Source organism: Castanea sativa, chromosome 6 (assembly GCF_040712315.1).
Source record: "Castanea sativa cultivar Marrone di Chiusa Pesio chromosome 6, ASM4071231v1".
In the NCBI taxonomy this organism is placed as follows: Eukaryota; Viridiplantae; Streptophyta; class Magnoliopsida; order Fagales; family Fagaceae; genus Castanea; species Castanea sativa.
Genome location: NC_134018.1, coordinates 11647508 through 11670172, shown reverse-complemented (window position 1 = coordinate 11670172; position 22665 = coordinate 11647508). Strand labels below are relative to the sequence as shown.

The following is a 22665-nucleotide window of genomic DNA, read 5'->3' as shown; positions in this document are numbered from 1 at the left end:
TTTTTTATTAAAAAAGAAAAATGTTTCTTTGGCTTCTCATGAGTTTCTAACAACCTGCAAATATGGGACAATAGAGTCAATAGACTATTAAATAGTACCAGTAGTAAGTCCCAATGTCTCTGTTATAGTTTTCACACTTTCAAAAGATATCAAGATAATAAAAGATCAATAACTATATTATTCCCATAAAAAAAAACTATATTATTCCTAAAATACTTAAATTTATTCTCTTTCTTTTATTTTTTAGTATTTTAAAGTTATATGCAATAAATAAGTTTATTGATTGAATATATCACATTTAAGTAACATGAAATTTTGCATAGTGAAAATATATAATCCAATAGTGAGATTTTGATTCTTGCATATACTAATCCAAGTCCAACAACATGTTAATAAGGGATAATTGCACCTCTCTCTCTCTCTCTCTCTCTTCTATATATTGTAGTATTATTTAGAGAATTTTGAAATGACCAACATTTAACTTGAAAGTTGAAACAACCAGGATTGAAGAGGGACCTCCATGCACCAAAGCTGCTTTGTAAACAACCAGAATTGTCAACCCCCTATTCATCTCTCTCCCTCGAGTCTCTAGTATCTAGATTGATTGAATTCACGTTCTTGCCGTGACTATCTGCAGTGTTTGTTTTGAGGAAGAGCTAAATTGTGTCACATCACATATATAGCTACCCCAAATAAACTGAATAATGTGAAATCCTTATCTTGTGTCCTGAATAAACAATGAATTTGATCCATTGTAGTACGACACCATTTTTAATTACGAGAGCAGTATCAATCTTTGATAAAGAAAGGAGTACAGATCATATTCATGGTAGACTTTTTTTTTTAATTTTATTTTAGTTGGATCATGATAGAATATGATTAGCAAACAATTCAAGCAAACATGAAGACGAATTCCATGCCCAAGGCCAAGGATCTAAGAGGTCGTACTTGTCATTCATGAATATGAAATGCCACCTTCTTGTTTTTTCAAACCGATAGATATTACTTTATCATTGTAGGGTCTACCTTAATCAAATTCTCTCCCATTCAGCAAGTTTAACTTCACTCTTATAATAAAAACAATTAAGAACCTAATCACTTTATTTAACTTCCATTAACAACCTCACCCGCCCCATAACCAATTCTAACAAATACATACCCACTCACAATTTTTTTTCAAACGTCAATATCCAATCATCTCTCTCTCTCTCTCTCTCTCTCTCTCTCTCTCTCTCTCTCCATTTTAAAATGTAATTACTAATTACATTTTTAAAATTTTCCTTTAAAAATATATTTAATGATTCAAATTAAATATTATAAATCTAATTGTGTACTCATTATCAAGTTAGTATTAAGATCCTCCCCGTTTAAAATGGAACCATTTTCTTTGTTCAAAATGAATTTTTGAGTTTTATTAGGAGAGGATTCCCTAAATCCCTCTCATTGAAGTATTTTTATCTAATTATCCTTAGAATAGAATGAATTTTGTTTTATTATCCTAATTAAAATTTTAAATAATATGACAATTTTAAGACATCAATATAAATGAACACTTATCATTTTAAGTGAAGAAGAAAGAAACATATTAATCTTATTTTATTACCCTAATATGTATTCAATGTAAAAATAAAAAGTATTAGAATTTACTCTATTTTGAAACAGATCTATTCCGAGTCATTTAAAATTTTAAATGACATGGTTTCCTTGTAACGGTCAAATCTAACGTTAAATTTTCTGTTTCCCTCTTACTTTTAACGGACTATCCATATAAATAGTAATAAAAATAGAAATAGAAAGATCTTGTTTTTATTACCCAAACTAAAATTTTAATCAATCTAAGATAGAAATTTAAAGTAAAAAAGAAAAGAAACTTATCCCCCACAACCCCAACCCTCCATCCACATTGTCATTGACAGTCCAAACAAGATGAAGAGTCAAGATCACCCCCAAAATCAAATCACCATTTCCCTTCCATTAAAAGTCACCATTGGTCCACATATTCCCTCCCTTTCACACAATTCAACCTCCTTTCTCTCTCTCGCTTTTTTACTCACTCACTCACATAATCACATTCCCCATTCATTTTTTTTTAAAAAAAGAAGAAGAAACAAACCAAAGAAAAACACCCACAAATACGCACACTTTTCTTTCCTTCACTCAAACTCACTCAAAAAAAACACCACCCAGATCTCAAATGTAACAACTCTTCTCTCTCATTCCTTCAAAAATGTCATCCCAACAACAGCAGCAGCAGCAGCAGCAGCAGCAGCCCAAATCCAACCCAAAAGGCACAAAGCAAAACACAAGATCTCCGTCCATATCAACCCACCTAGCAATGGTGGAGCTGAAGCAAAAAATCCTGACCTCCCTCTCGAAACTCTCCGACCGCGACACTCACCAAATCGCCATCGAAGATCTCCAAACCACAATCCAAAACCTCTCCCCTGAAGCCCTCCCAATGCTCCTCAACTCCCTCTACGACGCCGTATCCTCCGACCCCAAACCCTCCGCCCGCAAGGACTCCCTCCGCCTCCTGGCCTTCACCTGCGCCGCCCACCCCGACTCCTCCTCCGCCCACCTCACCAAAATCATCGCCCACGTCATCAAGCGCCTCAAGGACTCCGACTCCGCCGTCCGCGACGCCTGCCGCGACGCCATTGGCTCCCTCTCCAACCTCTACCTCAAGCCCCCCGCCTGTGCCGGCAACGGCAACAACGAGAGCGTGGTGGGGCTGTTCGTGAGGCCGCTGTTCGAGGCCATGGGGGAGCAGAACAAGGTGGTGCAGTCCGGTGCGGCAATGTGCATGGCGAAGATGGTGGAGTGCGCCGCCGAGCCGCCGGTCTCCGCGTTCCAGAAGCTCTGCCCCAGGATCTGTAGGTTGCTTAATAATCCTAACTTCCTCAATAAGGCTTCGCTCTTGCCTGTCGTCGCTAGCTTGTCTCAGGTTTTGTGCTGATTTCATTGCTTTGCTATGTGCATTGTGTTCAATTGCTGTAATTTTGAACTGAAATGTGGTTATTGGATTTGATTGTGGTAGTTTTGTTAGGTGAATAGGGAGGAGTTGAATTCAAAAATGTGTTAGATTTGGCGGTTTTAGTGACTTGAAATTAATTTAGGGGGAAAAAATGAACCATATTCGGCAGTTTTAGTTGAAAATGTATGTGCATTTGGTTTATTTACTATGTATATTGCTTGCTATGCTATTTGCATTGTATTTGGTTTTGCAATCGTTTCATTTAGTATGTGGTTATTGAATTCGATTGTAATAATTGAATAGAAAGGAATTGAAGTTTGTGGTAGATTTGACGATTTTAGTGATTTTAATTGAAACTGTATGTGGTGACCAGATTTGTTCTAGTTACTATATACACTGTGGGAATAATCGAACTGAATTGTGATACAACTTTGTTATTATTGGTAATTACACAAAACACTTTGTGGGTCTTGAACTCACGTCCTTACCTTGACTTTATTCGTACAAGTGGACAGATTTCCATTTGAGCTTGAGCTTATTGGCTGAATTTGTGGTACATTTGGTGGGGTTTTTTTATAGGAAATTTTATGTTATGATTGGATTAATTGGCTGAAATCTAAGCTCTGTATGTTTCATTTGTTAGAAATATACAGATTAATTTGTTAATAAATTGAAACAAGCTAGTGTAGGAACAACTATTATATCTTTAGGCCTATATTGCACAATTTAGGACTGAAAAATATATATTCATTGCATGCTACAGCTGGATTTGAGTGGCCATTTACAACTAGTTGAACAAAAAATTTGTATAATTTTTTTGAGAAAAAAAACAACACATATTTTGCTTTACCGGGAGAGGAATGAAAATAGCTGGTTATTTTGTGTTTGAGATGTAGAAGTATTATAAACAACTGTTCCAGATTCCACCAATAAATTAAAAAAAAAAAAAGAATCTTATAAAATGAGAATAAAGCTATAAATATATTACAGAGGCAAAATAAATATCTAATTCACATTCATTTTCTATTGTAAAAATTTAGTCTTTAAAGTTCTCAATATTGGATAATAATTATTGAGTTTTACACAATGTTACATGAAAAGATGATGTCTAATTAAAACTTATAATGTTATGAAATCCCAAAGAGAAATTGAATCTAGAACCTTGCATGTGGTGTTAGTTTAGTCCTTTCTTAAAAACTAGTCAAGCTAAGAGTTTTTCGCTTACACCTTCAAGTAAAACATATATATTCTTGTATACCTATATACAACTGTGTGTGTGTGTATTAATTATATTTTGATACTACTGGGACCCCCGACAAAGAGTTCTGGCTTTGTCCGTGGGAGCAAGATAATGAATTCTCAAGTAGTGTGACTTTGTTACAGGTGGGAGCAATTGCACCTCAAAGCTTGGAAAATTTGTTGCAAAGTATTCACGAGTGCCTTGGGAGTACAGACTGGGCAACACGTAAGGCAGCAGCTGATGCATTGACTGCCTTGGCATTGCATTCAAGTGTTTTGATTTCGGATAAAGCTGCCTCCACACTGACAGTGCTTGAGTCTTGCCGTTTTGACAAGGTGGCTTCTGCAATCTTATTTGAAATTATTGTTGTCTGTATTTGTACTTTATAGTTGCCTATTTCTCTCTCTCTCTCTCTCTCTCTCTCTCCCTTGCTGGTCACTAAGTGTAATGTCTTTTCTTTTCTTTTTTTAATTTAATAAAGGAAGATCAGTATACTTTTGTTTGTGGCCTTGTTACATGATCGTTCTTCAGTGGGGTTCTGTAATTGTATATCCAATAGACGATGTATGCTTCAATGCTTAAAAAAAAAAAATTCTTGCTAATATTTTTGTCATTTGTATATAATCATTAAAAAATTGAGGACATGTAATAGAAGGTGAAGTTGCTAATCTTTTAACAAGTAAAAATACTTTTATTCATAAGAGGAAATAGTTTAGATAACTAGAATATGTATCATCCCCCTAAAGATTTACAATTCAAATTTTTTAAGAATTCTATAAAAAGAGCATGAGGGGATGCTACCCAATGCAGCCATCCAATCATACAAACATCTCAAAACTGATTGTTTGATGACATGTTTAGAACATTGACTCTCTTACCAAGCATCAAGTTGGATTAAATTTCTATGATTTGTGCATATTTTTACACTAAACACATGTTTCAATTTTTATAGCTGAAGAATTATTTTCATGTTTGTCTCTCCTTAATTCCTAATTTGTTAAAAGATAACTATCTTCGTGAAAATAACTAAACTTTCTTGTGATTAATTGGTTTGCAGATAAAACCTGCTAGAGAGAGCATAACAGAAGCACTGCAATTATGGAAAAAGATCGCAGGCAAAGGAGGAGATGGATCTCCAGATGCTGAGAAACCCTCTTGTGGTAGGCACATCACTAATGCTTTGCTCTTCAGAATGATCCTTAAGTTATTCAGTTGTTTGTCAAAATTGAATTGTCTTTGTTTTGCTGAATTTTCAGATGGTGAAACTCCTGGGGTTGCTGAATCATCTGAGAAGAATGGCATGAAAAATCCAAATCCTAGTGACAGGAGATCAGAGCAACCATCTAAGAATTCATCTAATGGTACTTCCCCTTCTTCAGATTCTGTTTCTAAAGCCAAAGGTAGCAGCTTTTCAGAAAAAGCAGTTGTAATATTGAAGAAGAAAGCACCTGGACTTACTGAGAAAGAGCTAAACCTAGAATTCTTCCAGAAACTTGAAACGAGGGGTTCTGATGATTTGCCAGTGGAAGTAGTCGTTCCTCGTAGATGTCTCAGTTCTTCAAATGCAAACAACGAGGAAGAATCAGAGCTAAATGATACAGAATCAAGGGGAAGGTCAAATCGCACTGGAAATATCCAGCATGACGATTTTCATGGATCTTCCAACAGTAAATATCGTAACATAGAGAGAGGAGCTTCTGCTCCATATTCTAAACGAGATCTTGATGACCCTGCACGGGATAAATGGCCTGAAGAGAGGGTAAATGGAAAAGACGCTAGAATGAGAGCATTAGATGGTGATGATAGAATTGATATAAATCAAAGGGATTCATCTGGCAATCGTGTGGGTTTCTCCAAAACTGATGGTCAATCTGAAGGATCCTTCATCAATAACAAAGGAAATTGGTTGGCTATCCAGAGGCAGTTATTGCAGCTGGAGAGGCAACAAGCTCATCTGATGAACATGCTGCAGGTATACTCAATTTAGGCATCAATTATATAAGAATGTTCTTGTATATGCTTTTTTAAATGAGTGGTAACTTCTTATATTGTAGGATTTCATGGGTGGTTCTCATGATAGCATGGTAACTTTAGAGAACAGAGTAAGAGGTCTTGAGAGAGTTGTTGAAGACATGGCACGGGACTTGTCAATATCCTCAGGTCGGAGGGGTGGTAATTTTGCAATGGGGTTTGAGGGTTCTTCTAATAGGCCTTTAGGCAAGTATAATGGTTTCCCTGATTACTCTACTACCAAACTTGGAAGGGGTAGTGATGGGCGGATGCCATTTGGAGAAAGAATTGCGCAGTCTGATGGAATTGCTTTGGGCATGAGAGGAAGAGGTCCTCCTTGGAGATCTGACATGTCTGAGGCTTGGGATTTTCCCACATCTGGTGCTTCCAGAAATGGGCAAATTGGCTCAAGGAGAGCTCTAGGTGGCAGTAGCATGGATGGTAGGTCACCTAAATCAGACCATGAGAGTGATCAGGGTGGCAGCAGGAGAGCTTGGGATAAAGGAGCTGGACCTGTTAGGTTTGGTGAGGGGCCTTCTGCAAGAAGCGTTTGGCAAGCTTCAAAGGATGAAGCTACATTGGAAGCAATTCGGGTGGCTGGGGAGGACGGTGGAACTTCTCGGACTGCAAGAGTAGCTATCCCTGAAATGACTGCAGAAGCTTTGGGAGATGATAATGTTGGCCATGACAGGGACCCAGTGTGGACATCTTGGAGTAATGCAATGGATGCCCTTCATGTCGGTGATATGGATTCAGCTTATGCTGAAGTTTTATCTACTGGGGATGATCACTTGCTTGTGAAGCTAATGGACAGATCAGGCCCAGTGGTTGATCAACTTTCAGGAGAAGTAGCAACTGAGGTTGTGCATGCTGTTGGACAATTTCTACTAGAGCAGAACCTTTTTGACTTATGTTTATCTTGGATTCAACAGGTATGGCTTTTTTCATAATCTTCAAATTTTCTTCAAGCTGCTGATTATGGCATATTGGCATGTATCTTTCTTATTGGTATTCGTTGACCTGCTAGTTTACAGTCTTCTACTTTTTCTAATGAATCATGTAAATAATGTCAACACTATTGATTATTTAATTTAATTTTTTAAAAATTGTTAAACCTTTTGGTACTAGGGTTTAAAAAAATTAAGAAAATATTGGAATCTTTCTTTTTGGGTTAATTAAAAAAAATCTGAAAAGATAGAATTAGATGTTGACAACTGCTCTAGTAAGAAGTTTCCCACCGTTAGCTTTAAAGTATAGTTTGAATGAAATTAGCGTTGTATTTGATGTACAATTTGAGAGGAAAATTGATGATGTTTTGAGTTCTATAATAAGTTGTGTTCCTATATATAATTCAAAAAGTTGTTCTGAATGGTATATTATCATATTACAATCTGTTCTTAACTGTTTCTTTCTAAACGTTAAAATTCCTTCTTAAGTTGGTCTGTTTCTTACCATTTGGTCTCAATCTTCATTGTGTTCAGTTGGTGGAAGTATTGTTGGAAAATGGACCCGATGTTTACAGTGTTCCTATGGAAGTGAAGAAGGAGCTTTTGTTGAATTTACATGAAGCTTCTACAGCAATGGATCCCCCTGAGGATTGGGAAGGTGCGATGCCTGACCAACTCTTGTTGCAGTTGGCATCAGCCTGGGGAATTGATCTGCAACAGCATGAGAAGTAGCCCCCCAGTTGACAGCCTAGGTAATGGGATTCTGTACTTTATATGCAAACTTATTTTGATTGGGTTGATCAGGTTAATACATCATGTATTTACATAAGTTGAGTGAAAAATTGTGAATGAACAGACAATATTTTGAACAGTTACGCAATTGAGCATTATGCATCAATAGATAAGTAATTGAAACTGGAGTCAAGATGGGTCTTCTTAATAACATAATCTTACATTAGATCATCAGGCTGAGCAGTTTACTGCTTCTTTGGTCTCCTATTACTTATTAAAATCTTATTTGTGCATCGACAAATCAGAGGAATTGCAACGTTTTAAGAACATGAAAGTCAATGGAGTTGCACGTAATGGCTCATCCAAGCAGATAATGGAGGACAACGCCCACCTCACTTGAATCAACTTCCCCATTTTGTCTTTTTTATTAAAAAAAATTAATTTATTTAAAGCAGACTCAATAACTAATGGGTCAAAAGCTTTGTGATTCGGTGATACTGTTTAATTTATCCCCCCTAATGTGAACCAATGGATACTATATTTTTCAAATTAGGATGCTGCAGCCATTCAGTTTGGGTGAAGGGGACATTTGCACTTGACTGAAAAAATTACCATCTTATGGGATTTCTTTGCAGATCTCAATCCAAATTTGAAAATACAAGCAAGCTTTGATGGAGAAACTAAATGCAAAAGAACTTTAACCCAAGGACTTTAGTTCAAATAGTACATTCTTCATAGTAATGTATATTAAACAAAGATATGGAAGAGCAAAAAACTGCAATGTAGATTTTTTTTATTATTATTAATAAAATTTTTAATTCAATGGTTATAATAGTAAGTGAGAGATTTAAATCTTATATGTTTTAAAAGAGAAATAATATGTCCATAATATTTTTACAACAAATTCTAAGTAGTAAGTTATTACTGGTTGTTATTGTTAAGGTAAAAAAGTAATTTTAGTGTTAGGTTCAAATTTGAAGGCGAAAATGAGAATTTAACATTAATTTTTAAACATTATAATTAGTCGGATCAAGTCTGATGTGGCATTTTTTTCACGTGGACTCCACCTGGAAATCGAGTATTTGACACTCGATTTATATCTTTCACTATTTTCCTTCTCCTTTTTTTCTGAGTTTCATTTAAAATCCTCTGTGCATCTCTTCCATCTTCTTCCTACACAAGCTCAGCCACCACAAGCCCATCACCGCCGACTTAGCAGCGCGACCCAGGCGGAGCAACCAGGTCGCCGCCCAAGTCGTAGCCCAATCGCGCGACCAGTTTCTGGGATCTCTTAATTTTTTTTTTGGGAGAGACTTGAAATTTTTTTGATTTATAAATCGAGTCTCTAAGACTCGATTTCCAGGTGGACACCACGTGGATAAAATGCCACATCAGACGTGATAGACCATGAAAATCGAGTCTTTGAGACTCGATTTTGGCCCCCAATATCAACTCTCTTAGACTCGAGATGTTATTGTCATATTATCTTTCACAACAGTGCCTACTAACCATATTCTTCAGTAACTATGGCTAATTGCCCATTTTCGCCAAATTGGAACTAATAATAACTAACTACTTATAATTTGTTGTAAAAATATTGTGAACGTAACATCTTTCGTTTTTAAAAATATCAAGAAATGCCATCTATTTGAGCTGTAAGGCTCTTGGCTATTGCCGTGAACTGGTCAAACAAAGAACATAAATGATAACAAAAAATAGAATTAATTAAATAAGTGCACAGAAAATGGACTTGGGCTTTCGTTTCTTTTACAAAAGCACTGAATCTGAGTATTCATCAAGTTACATGGAAAAAAAACCAACTAAAATGGAAAGATTTCATATGTACAAAGCTCACTCTACATAGTACATTCTACATCCCAGTGCACCCACCTTCGTCACTAGAATTACAGGGGGCCTTCATCACAAGAATTACAGGGCCACCGAGGCACTGCATGCATCCTCAACCACTTGCCAAATTGGAAATGCTGCAACATCAAATATGGCAGAAAATTTTACATCTGCTCATATGATGAAGCCTGATTTCGCAGGGGAAAAATTTTCAAGTCGCTTGCAGATGTACCATTGTCAAAGATAATTCTCACATTGCTAGCACAGAAACTCCATCATTGTCAATCAGCTACCACACTCCAGAGTTTTGAACCAAAATCCAGCGTCATTTGTTGCAATTGGGGGTCCACTTATTACTTGGCCGAATACCAGTTTTGAGCACACTTGGCATCAACCGATAGGTCAACTTGAAGGATATTCTTGCCATTGAAGGGTTTGGACATGCACTCAACAACTATGGCCTTTGCAACCTCAGCCGACTCTGTTGGTCCTTCCAAGATAACTTCATCATGAACCTGCTTTCCATGGTGTGATAGTCAAAAGTTTTCAACAAATTATGTACGAAGGTCACATGGAATATAATATGGCATAACAAGAGATTTGGTCGCATGGAATACAAGTGAAAGCTTACTTCGGATGTCCTCAATATCAAATATAAGGCATATTAAGAGTATAGATGGAGAGCACAACAATTTGTACTAAGGTTGAATGGAATTTGAACTATAATTGAAATATATGAATTTCAATAGTTGGCATTTCTTGAAATATAATTGAAATATATTTGAACTATAATTGAAATATATTAGCATCTCTCGTTTTTAAAAACTTATAGATAGTCAATGGAATTTGCCTATGGTGTTGAACTATAATTGATATACATGAAACTGGAGCTGTATAGAGCTTTCCATACTTCTACAGAGTTATTTGAACAACACTTTCAGGGTACGCCCAACACCATAGGCAACATCTATACACAGTAAGCAGGAAAATCACACTTGTATAGCTGGCTAATATCAGATGAGGATAAGGCTATCGAAAATTACTATCTATTAGTTTTTAATTATCAAGAAATAGCACTAATGAGTGAAAAAGTTTTGGATAAAAAGCCAATCAAGATGGCTTTGAAGTGTACGCATAACTCAATTGCAAGATATGAAGAGAAGTGCAGAGGTCAAAACAAACACGAACTAGTTGTTGTGCATAAAGACTGGAATGAGAACTAAGAAAATAATTGTTGATGGTTGAAATCATAAATTTAGTAGCTGGTTAAGCAAGAAGAAAACATTGGCAAGCATTTAAAAATTACTTCAGCAATAAATTTGAACCAATACATATACTAGTCCTGCCATGTATATTATTCCAGGAAGAAAATTAGGTAGAGAGAGAAGTAAAGTATTAAGGCATGATATTAACCTGTAAAAGCAGTTTCCACCCGAGCTCCTTCAACTGTGCATTTTTTGATATCTCTAACATAGCACACATGGCTACATCAGCAGCACTACCCTGTTTCAATCACCTAAATCAGAAACCACTAAGAAAAGGCCGATCGCAATTTTATTTTAGAGGGAGGGGAAAGCAGGAAGAGGAATCTGCCCTATTTATTAGCAACTAATACGATTTAAAAAGACACATCATCAGATCCCAAAACTGACATTTTTAAGCAATGGCTAATAGTTCTTGTGGAGGTTTGCATTTTGACCTTTTAATGATGGGAGGGTGTTATTCTACATTGTTAAACAATGAAAAGTTGGAGTGAGAAGGAGGATTAGATGAATAAGTTCATGAGAGGTGTAGGCAAGCCTTATAGGAATTATTGAGAGTGAAACATATCAACAAGTATCTTAAAAATGCAGGGTTTCAAATAAAATATAATGGGGCTTTTTTTTTTCTTTCTCTGATCAGGAGTTTGTGTTGGTGTTATTGGGGTAGTTGTAAAAGAAGATATTGTGCAACAACCTAAGGAAACTGCTATCCACATTTGCACTTATACCCCAAAAGGATTGGTCAAGTTACAATTGGGGCTCCTCATAATTGCTTTTAAACCCAAACACACACCCGTATAATACACACTCAAACAATTTAATTCAATCAAATCCGCACAATTTGGGGAATCACAACTTCCCCAGTTAAATTCCTGATGTCCTCGTTAGAGCTTACGTTGTGTTGTAGTGCCCCCAAGCCACATGGCATTACCAAATTTGCTCGGATGCCATTTGGAACAACATGAGGAAAACACTAGTTGCAATCGGGGGTTCCTCGACATCACTGATAAACCCAAGATCCACCTAGACGACACCCATTCTAGACTCACCACACGCCCGCACAACACACTCACCAAGCAAATCCACACAATTTGGGACATATGATATATAGGAAAAAGGGCAAGGGAGCTTATTAAACTATGAGAGATAGGGAGCATGAAAAGGGAAAGAAGGGACAAACCTGTACTGGGGTATTGATAGCAGCCCGCTCAATGTGACCTTTTTGAGAGTTCGTAGCATTGGCCACTGAAGGGAACTGGCGGGCTCGTCCTAGCAATGTGTGTACACAATTTTTCTCACGGGCTTCTTTTTTACGCTCTTCTTGCCAGGTCAACACTTCTTTTCTATCACTGTACCACAGATCAACTGTTTTCTTTGCTTCCTGAACAGAAACCTGAGTACAAAGAGGCGATCAAATCATTTCAAATTGGAAGAATGCAAGTCCCTCATAATTGAAGGTTCATACTAAAAAATACCTTCCAATCCCGAGAAAGCCCCACTGGAGTTTTTCCATATGCAATTGAAAAGTTAAGCATTTTAGCTTTCCTCCTTTCAGAAGCAAAGGCATCCTGAAACCATTAAAAGGGGGAAAAAGAAATTGAGTTTGAATCTTGGGGACAGAGACCAGGTTATATATTTCCAGATTTTTTTTTTTTGACAAGTCAATTGCATTAAATAACAGGATATACAGAAGGTAAAGGGAAAACCAGCGGTTGTGTTGGCAATATACCCACTATTACAATCCAAATACAGAATCTATGAAATCATACAAATTCCATGTTATTGAGGAGGTTTACACATAGTCTTCTTGAAACATAGGTTTACACATATCGGTGTCAACATGATTGCTTAATTATTTTCATAATTTAATCTAAGGGAATTGTGCTCACAATGGGCAGTTAACCTTCACTAACAGCTGGACAAAGCAACTAATATAATATAAGCCCCATAACAGTGTTACTTGCAACTTTAAGAATAAAAGCCATGCCTTAATTACCACAAGTGAGTAGACAATTAAAATAATCTCTCTCCACCCATTAGCAAGAGGGAGACATGCAAGGAACTGTCCTCCCTCTACAGTCCTATCTGACGCCAAACTGTTTTGCTTTTTCTTTTTTCTTTTTTTTTTTTTTTGACAAATAACTGGTTTGCTATTTTTATGTTATTGTTATATCTCCTCTTACATATTAAAACAAGAGAGTGATGCATCAGGCATATATCTCTTGTTCTCTGCAGCAAATGTATCATTTTAGACTTGGAAATAGGAAAATTATGCAGTCATAGTTTACCTTTAATAGTGGAACTGGGGGTTTATCTTCACCCGGTTGAGGATGCCACTCAAGAAGCACATGCTTTTTGTCAACAGCTTCACGAATATATGGGTACATATTCATTGCAGTCCTTGAATGGAAATCTCCACCAAGTCTAAAGGCATCCATCATGCTCTTACAACTGGCAAGATGTGCAAGAATCCTAAGTTCCAGCTGTATTTGAATGCCAAATTCAATCAACACATGGAATTCAATGCAACTACTGAAGGTAGGTAATTAAAACAACCACTTACCTGTCCATAATCCGCAACAATAAGGGAATTCCCAGGTGAAGCTATGAATGCCTGACGGATCTTATACCGGTCCTTCTCTAAAGCAGGCTGATTCTGATGAAGCAAGAACATTACACGTGTAAGGCTCTAATAGCTTTTAAAAACATGAAGTTACAGAATCTAGCCATGATTATGTAAATTCCATCCCTAGCCCCAAGTTGTTAATATTTTAGTTGTCTGATTCCATGAGACATGGAGTAGTATAAAACATTAAATAACTAAGAAAAAAAAACACATTTTCTTTTGCATCTTGTTTTCAGGCAAAGGACAATGTTAAAATGTCAAAGAAAACGTAAGGGATTTAGATTGCAATCTAACCCTGTGCTGAATTTGTCACATACTACAATGGTGCATCCGAAAAAAAAAATTCAAAAAGAAAATAGTGTAGTTGAAACTTGGAATAGTTCGCGCTCAAGAGATTTAGCACTAAATAATTTAAAAGCACTCAGATGCAAGCATATTTAATTAGCCATTGAGGTTTTAAATATATATCTTTTTTCTAAAAAAATTATACATGACTGCAAATTCTATCTCTAGCCAAGTTGTCTATTATTTTAGTTTACACATTCGAAGATACATGGATTGGACTATTTTAAAACATCTATAGTCAAAATATGAGCTCATTGTTTTTTTGAGGTTAACTGATTATATGAATAGTGAAGAGATACAAAAGGAACCTGTAAATTTGGTCTCCTAGCTGATAAGCGCCCAGTTTCCGTGTTGATATTTAATGAACAATGAATACGCCCATTCTTCCCTGATATATTACTTCCCTGTGGTAGAAAGAAACCAGCATCATAAGGTAGTTCATACATTGTACACTAAAAACAGAAGCAAGAAAGAAATGTTAGCTTTAAACAACTCTCCTGCCCACTGCCACTGATTAACATTGGGGCTTCTTCCTTTTCCAAATCCAGAGTAAAACTCTTATGAGTAAAGGTATCAGGTGTTTCTTTCGGTCAAACCAAAATATGCACACTATGCAAGTTTTGTAGTAATTCATAATAAGCACCTAGCATATAATTTTCCTATTTCCAAGTCTAAAATGATACACATATGTATAGATCATTATTCTTTAGAGTAATGCTGGAAACCAGATACTACAATAATTCAAGGTATAAACTATGATAAGGATCGACCAGATGGTGTCCATCGGTTTTGATAGGGCCTCGTTCATTTGCACCTATACTGGTATAATTATGAAATAACTTAGGACATCTAATAGGTTAAGGGTTCTTTAAAAGTTAAAAAAGTGAAAATAAAATAAATAGAAGCTTAATATTCTTTCCTTATTCACCATTCAAGTATGAGCAAAAGTATCAATCATTTGGCTCATTAAATTCAAGCAAACCTTACATGATATCCATCTTTACAGTTCATAGATACATTTGAACAGTTTAGATCTACAACATGTCTCACAAATATGGGTAAAAATAGGCACGATTTTATCTGTGCACGGGTATTTGTTGAATCTAAAATAACTAAACATGGAACCAATTCTGGTCTCAATCATCTTTAACATTATAAGCATCGTATTCAATACACAAACCACACAACTCCCATAGCTTGGAAGAAATTTGGACCAATAATGCCTCAACTACTTAATGCAAAGAGTCAATTACAATACTATGGATATAAAGTTTATCCATGCTACGGAGATGCAGTATATTTGGTATCGAGGTAAATATGATGACCAAAACCAGAAAGACATGTTAGTAGCAATCACCTGCAAGGGGAGTATGAAGTTGGATATCAAGGAGTCAATGGAGCAAACTTCACATAAAGCAGAAATGGCATGACAAGCCTCCCTCCCATCCTCCTCCTTTTCAAAAGCATGAAAAGCTATTCCATAAGCAGATTTATCCTCATCCACAGTTGATTTTTGTTCTTCTGAAACTTCATTTTCAGAGGCACTTTCAATGTTGTCATCTGGTTGCTCATCATTCACAAAATCATATTCTGCAGAAACGCTTCCAGCCAGGGTCTTCAAAGCATCACCACTAACAGAGGGCCAACCAGATGCTGTGAAGATGTCAGTTGGTAACGGCTCATTAAGGATTCTACTCAGACTAATATTGCGATATTTTGTGGGACTCTTCTTGCCATCTTCAATCACTTTATCAACATTGGGAACTTTGAAAATCCTCTCAATTGGAAGAGTTTCATCAGGGTACTTGCTGTAACAGAAAATAAAAAGGTTAAAGAGTGCAGACTTTATTGGGACCCCATTTGCCCGGGATGAATGTGCAATAGTAAGGTCAGTTTCTTCACTAGGCCCACATGTTCTGAATTCTTCCCTTCCTTCTTTCACCTTTCCTTATTAAGTAGTGTATGGTATGATTACTTCCCTTTCAATAACATGGAATATAAACTTTCATAGGAAACATCCCAATGAGCCTTGGCTCAAATGAACTTCCTCCTCACACAAGTGTGGTTGGAGACTTGAGATCATGGATTCAAAACTCATTGTGCGCGCATGTAACTTACCAAATTTTTTTTTTTTTTTTTTTAAATCATAACTTTCACAAAAAACGTAACATTTAACTTTCACAAATGTCTCTCAAGCAGGACCATTGGCCTTGGGGCCAATTTTCTACCATATGCAACTATAAATTTTACCGGAACTTGTGACATTCAAAGAATTGCATTCTTCTAATGTCAACACCCCCCCCCCCCCAAAAAAAAGTCATAAAAATAAAATAAAGCCTTAATGATATTGAAGAAAAAAAAAATAGGGAAACTTAAAAGATATCAAGGAAAATTTTATATAAATAAATAATGAGTAATAATTGTGTACGTGAAAATTTTAATCTTTCAGCTGCACCACAAGAGTAGGTATAATTTTCTTCAAAGGTTAGGCAAAGTTTTAAGTATTACCACAGAATAAATTACAATGTATTTTACCATCAAAGGTTCTAAATTAAGAACAAATTTCATTGCACTGGAATCTGACCTCTTAGCTATCTTTATATTATTTCAGAGTAAACTAGATGACAGAATTCCTAACAATGCTGAGCATCTCTGATGCAATTAATCTATAGCAGCTGCACTTCCTCACTGTCCACAAACAAATAGAATTAAAAACAAATGCACCCAGAGAAATAAATAAATTGTACCTGTTTGCAATGCCACCAAAAAAGAGCTGGCGTAGTTGTGCATCACTCCCCACATTCATGTACTGGGCATCAGAGCAAAACCTAGATGCCCAGTTGCGAAATCTATTTGCAGCAATCTCTTGTTCGGATTTGGCTACCTTCTCCACCTCAGCAAGATATTTCCGATCAACCAGCATTCCCTCAGTTTCCATTTTAATTAAAAGCTCACCAAAGGGCCGCCAGTATTCCTCATAAAAGTCAAACATGTGTTTTCCTTCAACTGCTTTCCCATCAAGTTTCCATCGCATTTGTGACAGTTGGCTTTTTAAGCTCTCATAAAGCTTTAGTGTGCTTTTTGCATCTAAAACAGAATAACAAATCCATGGTTTCCGCTCTTCTCTTTGTAGAATTTCAACAGGAGATATGGTGACAATCTTGCCTTCAGATCCATCTTTTTTAATTTTTTTCCTGCCAAAGATGATTTTCATCGAGATTTTACCAATCAACTCTTCTTCAGGGCACAATTGAATTCCAGACATAACCTTTTTATCACCAGACATAACCTTTTTATCACCGGTAAGTGCTTCAAGAGAATACCCACCCTTTGTTCGTCTTGATGAATCCCACAACCGTGCCATGTGCATTGTATCAGCATGAAAACCAGAGACCTTAAGCCCATAGTTCTCAATAACATGGTTATCAAAGCTATAGTTGTGCCAAACCTACAGAAAAGACAAGTGAATTGTCATTTCCAAGTATGTTTCAAAAGTATAGGTACACACTAGTAGTTTCTCACAGTCAAGTAAAATGGTATGCACAGGAAATTGGACAGCTCTTACAAAAAAAAAAAGAAAAAAAAGTGGCATATTGGCATAACAAGTATTTGGCAATATATAATAAACTTACCTTAATAAGCTTGGCCCAATACAAATCGGAAGACCTCAGGGTCAAGAAGACCCTTTTTTTTTATAAGTAACAAAACTTTTTTTGAAATGAAAATGAGTATGCTCCCCATGTACACAGGCAGTGTACAAAGGAGGCAAAAAAATTCACCAAAAGTTACATAAATCTAGACATTTATCCAAGGTAGAAAAAGAATGGCCACTTAAAGCAGCTATTCATTAAAACATGGAACCTAATAAATACAATTTTAGCTCCAAAGACAAATGCTCAACCTCTTCAAAAGTATGCTGTTTGCTCTCTCCAAATGGTCTGCATAACACAATGTGGAACCCCCCGCCCCCAACCCCCCACACACACTATACTAGTATAATGATGTTGAGCAAAGACTCCACTCCAACTACTCCACACCCCTCTTCAGCATAACCCAATGGACTCCAAATGGACAAAACACCAAAGACCTTAATTCGTGTGCATAACCACAATGTAGTAAATGATTTGTGGTCTCCCGCTGTACTTACACATGCAAAATCACTCTACAAAGCAGATATTCTGCTTTCAAAGATCCTCCAAACTAAGAATTCATCCTCAAGTTGCTGTCCATGTGGAAAAAATACTACCTTAGTAGAAATATCAACCAGCCAAAATTTTCCCCTCCTGTATAATGGTCCTTCCCCTATAGCCCCTCTAGCATTCCGTAATTTCCAAGAATCATCCAAATTGGTTTCAGTGTCATTTCAAGAAGGATTTCCCGTTCTCCCTTATGGACTGAATGAAGTGGAATCTTCCAAAAGCCACTGTGCTCCATTTCTACCCAAAAAATTAGAGTGAGGATGGTATAGATCTCACTCGTAAATTTTCAAGTTATAAGCAGTATCCCCTTCACCACAATCTCAAATATTTTCGATACCTTGCAAAACAAGCTTCTTCTCCCATGTTAACACCACAGGATTAAATTAATTACAACCACCTCTCCACCCGGAGGACCTCACAATTTTGCTGTTAGACAGCGGGCGGGGGCAGTCTGGTAGAGGTGCTGGCAATTCCCTAGGGGAAAATTTTTTGACACACAAGTTTCTGGATTCTTCACAGCTTAGTAATTATCTTGTGTTATTTCCTTTCTTTTTTTGATAGGCAATCAAAGATTTATTGTATAAAAAGGACATCATGTTCATGATGGTGAACACTCTGTACGCTGTACTTAAAACGAATACAAGTAACTCAAGAAGAGATATGAACAAAAGGGAGAAAATCAGAAATGGAAGCACATTATGTAAAACCCCAAATTCTAACCCACTGAAACAAAGTCCTAACTAGCATAGGCTTCAAAAGATCTCACAATATCTTCAAATGTATGATTATTACATTCCTGCCAAATTAACCATATCAAACAAGCTGGAACCATATTCCAAATATTTCCTTTCTCTCTTACCAATAGAATGCAATTAAGATAGTGACTAAACTCGGAGACGAATAGACTCAAAATCTGAATTCTTACAAAAAACTATAAACAAAAGTTTCTCTTCAGCCTATGGTTGCAGAAGGCAAGGGTAGGCTTAAGCATGTTAATAATCTTGTAATCTATAATACACACACACAGAGAGAATGAAATGACGGGCAAACGGTAAGAGAACATAGCGAACCTATCACGGCAGGACACAGATCATGATACTCTTGAAATTAGCCCATTAGTAGCCATATGATAGGTGAAGATGCTAAAAAGTCCCTTATTCCATTGGCAGAAATCATTGAAATCCTTTTTTCCAGAGATTTCCCAACTGAAGCAATTTCATGCAAGTAAACAACAACAACAACAAAATCTTAGTCTCAGAACTTTTGGGGTCAGCTATGGATCCTTAGCAAACTAATTGAGGTCAAACAATTGCCCCCAATTACACAAGGAATATTGTAATCGCGGTTATAAGGTGGTTGACATGAGCTATTTCTCAATACTTGTACTACATGATACATCTACTATTTAATTAGCAACCATACTAATCAAAATGTGCCACAAATCAAGAGGACCACAGAGAAATTTGAAAGAAAAGGAAAAAAAAATTACCTTTTTTTTACAAGTAAGAAAAAGTTTTATAAAAGAATGTCTACTTTATGCCAGAAAAACATAAAGCAGCCAAAAATTACCTTTTTTATCGATGGGTCTTCAAAGAATGGAGCAAATTCAACCAAAAGCTCCCTACCACCACCATCAAGGACATCAACCCAGATACAGGACTTCCCATTTCCAAAATCTGCTTCTGGCCCAGAATATATACTAAAGCATATGACTTCCCCATGATCAACAGGTGTTTCTTGCTTCACCTCTATCTTCGCTACCTGTAAAGAAGTAATTAACAGAAGATAATTTAGTGCATGGATGTAAGATTTTCAAGTAGCTTAACAATACACATCTGTAAATATACATAGACACAGAGATAATGACAACAAAGCATTAATTCCAAAGCCTTGGCCTCGACTATAAAGTATTGGTAAGTTACACACGCACCCAATGGGTTTTAAACTCAAGACCTCACCCTCCAATGCACCTAGAACTTATAAGGGGAAGAGGTGCCAATTGACCTAGAGCTCATTGGTGATGGTTATAGATCCTCAATAGACTATTCAAGATCAGCCATAATTATTCTGTTTTGTCATTCTATTATATTCAAAATTATACTCTTCATCACCACCTTAATTTATGTGCCCTTTTTAATTACATTTACCAATGTTATTTTAGGTGTTCCTCTACCTTATTTTGTACATGTGACATGAATCAAATCACAACTTTTCACTAGTACCTTAGTCAAACCATCTACTCTCCCTTATCCTTCATCAGGAATGAAAGGGCCACCCCAATCTTTAAACGAATTTCTTTATAAATGGAAATACATATAAATATATACTTCTAACAACCATATGGAAATTAGTAAACAGTAAAAATAAGATAACCTTAGTAGAATAATACCTCGGTATCACATGCATGAACAAGATGTCTGTACTTGTTTGTAAGCATCCCAACTACTTCCTTTGCTATAGTGATATTATCAACAAGAAGAACACTGTCATAGATGCTAGTAAGCCTCTTGCGAAGATCCAGCTGCAGAGATGACTGTTTAGTTGTAGTGAACTCTTTGCCTAAACCATTGGTAAGTTCAGGACTTGGTTTTCTAATTTTCTCCAAGTTCCTTGATGAGGACAAACATTTCTGACCATTCACATCTTTCATGGCTATACTGCTGTTGCCCTGACCATTCGCATCTTTCATGGCTATATCGCTGTTGCCTCCACATGTTTGTTCAGCAGAAGCTGAGTCAGGGGGAGCACGATCAGAAGTTAAAACATGTTGTTCGCTATTTGTAGAAGATGCATTTACCAGACTAGTTGTTGCATGTACTTGATTACTAGGATGTTTGCAGATATCACGCTGATGTTTTTTCTTATTATCTTGAAGCTCATGTGTTGCTTCTTCCCATTTTTTAGCAGGACGGACCAATGGGCTATCAGGCAAAGTGCTTTTAAAAGCATCAAGAAAAGCACTACTTCTGTTAGCACTACGACCTTCAATCTTAAGAGTTGGTTTGCGAAGCATCCTAGGTTCTGAATTAGAAAAAAACTCAAGCTTCCAAGGCAAATTCTCGTCATTCTGGATTGTGCACCCTCCTCGTCTGTAATTATTCCCAATGCAACAATAACAAGGACATAAAAACCACAATAAACTGGTATAATCTAAATGTTGCTGCATGTTAAGGATGAAAAGGGGCAGAATTAATACATACATAAAGAGCAGTGACAAAGATTTTTTTTTTTTATTGCTAAGTCACACAACCCCCGGTGAGATAAAGACCGCGGCTTTGATCTTTTTCAATAAAATCATCATGTAGTATTTTTTTTTTTTCCATTTTGACCTCTTTTTTTTGGTATCATTGAGTTAGTGAACCACATGAATACCATTAAGAACCTAAGCTATAAACCCAGACACACAAAAAAATTTATGTCACGAATCAGCATAAATCCACATGGGTCTAAATTAGAAGGCAAACTGTAAGTTGTAATTATTCATTTTGCAGAAAAAATTGTATATTGAAATTTCTAATAATTGAGAAGAGGTGGCATTGTTAATTCATTTTCAAATTACAATCATTCCAACAAAAATCCTAGCAACTGAAAATACCCAATGCATCAAGAAAGTATATACCCAGCCTAGGAACAAAAAAACCTATATGACCCAAGAACACAACACTCTGTATATCCACAAGAATAAATTCTGGCATTTTAACTAAAACCCAATCACCTCTCATATATTAGCCAAGAAAAAACAAAAACAAAAACAAGAAAATGCGTACAACAGAAACGAAAAAAAGCACACATGGCAAAAGAGGCATCACAAAGAGCATCCCAACCAACTTAAAATTTGCAAAAAGCATAAAGCAAATTACAAATATTACCAAAGAATTAATACAACATAAGCAAAAAACCCCCCACAAACCCAATAATGGCCTCTCTACAACAACCAACAAACAAAAAAAAGCAGGAAAAAGCAAAACAGGCAAATGGGTGTGACAGAAACTGAAAACCCAGATAGCAAAAGGCATAAAATATGAAGGAAAAAAAAAGTTAGAGGGTTGAGTGAGAAAGAAAAGTGTTATACCTTTGCAGGACTATAGAGAAAGCGAAGAGGGAACAACAAGAGAAAGTACCATGGGAAGAAGGGCGTAAAAAGAAGGAAGAAGAGGGTCTAAAGAGACCATTTTGGGTGTTGAACCCCATAGCCATGACTCTCCCAACTCTACCCAGCTTGTTTATACAAGAAGCCGTGTTGGCGAGTGTGGCTGGTGGTAATCCTGTAAATAGAGTGGGGCTTCAGGGGTCTTTCCTTTTATTCTGGGTATGGGGCTTCTGCTGAGTCTGATAGTGAAGCAGAGCAAGAGCAGAGTGACGCCATAGGAGAGAGACAGAGAGAGAAGAAAGCAGAAGAGGCTAATGTTCTTAAACCCTGGAGAGACTCTCAAGAGGAAAAACAAACGGACAAAGAATTACAATATTTAGGCCTAAATTCGA

At 36.5% G+C, this 22665-nt stretch overlaps 2 protein-coding genes across 2 annotated transcripts; one reads left to right on the top strand and one right to left on the bottom strand.

The window, feature by feature from the left end:
* Positions 1–2077: 2077 nt before the first annotated feature.
* On the top strand, positions 2078–8096 carry LOC142641020 (microtubule-associated protein TORTIFOLIA1). The gene is made up of 6 exons (XM_075815372.1): positions 2078–2944; positions 4358–4549; positions 5272–5374; positions 5471–6186; positions 6269–7156; positions 7706–8096. Exons 1-6 carry the CDS (start codon positions 2228–2230, stop codon positions 7901–7903), a joined length of 2814 nt encoding a protein of 937 aa, XP_075671487.1. The 5' UTR covers positions 2078–2227; the 3' UTR covers positions 7904–8096.
* Positions 8097–9597: 1501 nt separating this feature from the next.
* LOC142640381 (DNA polymerase I A, chloroplastic/mitochondrial) lies at positions 9598–22645 on the bottom strand. Its single transcript, XM_075814438.1, has 12 exons — positions 22256–22645; positions 20573–21272; positions 19753–19944; positions 16732–17432; positions 15342–15792; positions 14293–14388; positions 13577–13669; positions 13302–13496; positions 12489–12581; positions 12194–12406; positions 11165–11254; positions 9598–10266 (listed from the first exon to the last, which is right to left on the bottom strand). Exons 1-12 carry the CDS (start codon positions 22378–22380, stop codon positions 10105–10107), a joined length of 3111 nt encoding a protein of 1036 aa, XP_075670553.1. The 5' UTR covers positions 22381–22645; the 3' UTR covers positions 9598–10104.
* Between the last annotated feature and the right edge of the window lie 20 nt (positions 22646–22665).

Excerpts from the sequence above, each read along its gene's own strand:
- LOC142641020 (XM_075815372.1), top strand. The coding sequence starts at position 2,228 with ATGTCATCCCAACAACAGCAGCAGCAGCAGCAGCAGCAGCAGCCCAAA. Across the intron at positions 5,375-5,470 it reads TGCTGAGAAACCCTCTTGTG|ATGGTGAAACTCCTGGGGTT; the intron begins GTAGGCACATCA and ends CTGAATTTTCAG. Across the intron at positions 7,157-7,705 it reads GTTTATCTTGGATTCAACAG|TTGGTGGAAGTATTGTTGGA; the intron begins GTATGGCTTTTT and ends CATTGTGTTCAG.
- LOC142640381 (XM_075814438.1), bottom strand. The coding sequence starts at position 22,380 with ATGGCTATGGGGTTCAACACCCAAAATGGTCTCTTTAGACCCTCTTCT. Across the intron at positions 19,945-20,572 it reads TTCATGCATGTGATACCGAG|GTAGCGAAGATAGAGGTGAA; the intron begins GTATTATTCTAC and ends ACTTCTTTACAG. Across the intron at positions 13,497-13,576 it reads TTGTTGCGGATTATGGACAG|CTGGAACTTAGGATTCTTGC; the intron begins GTAAGTGGTTGT and ends ATTCAAATACAG.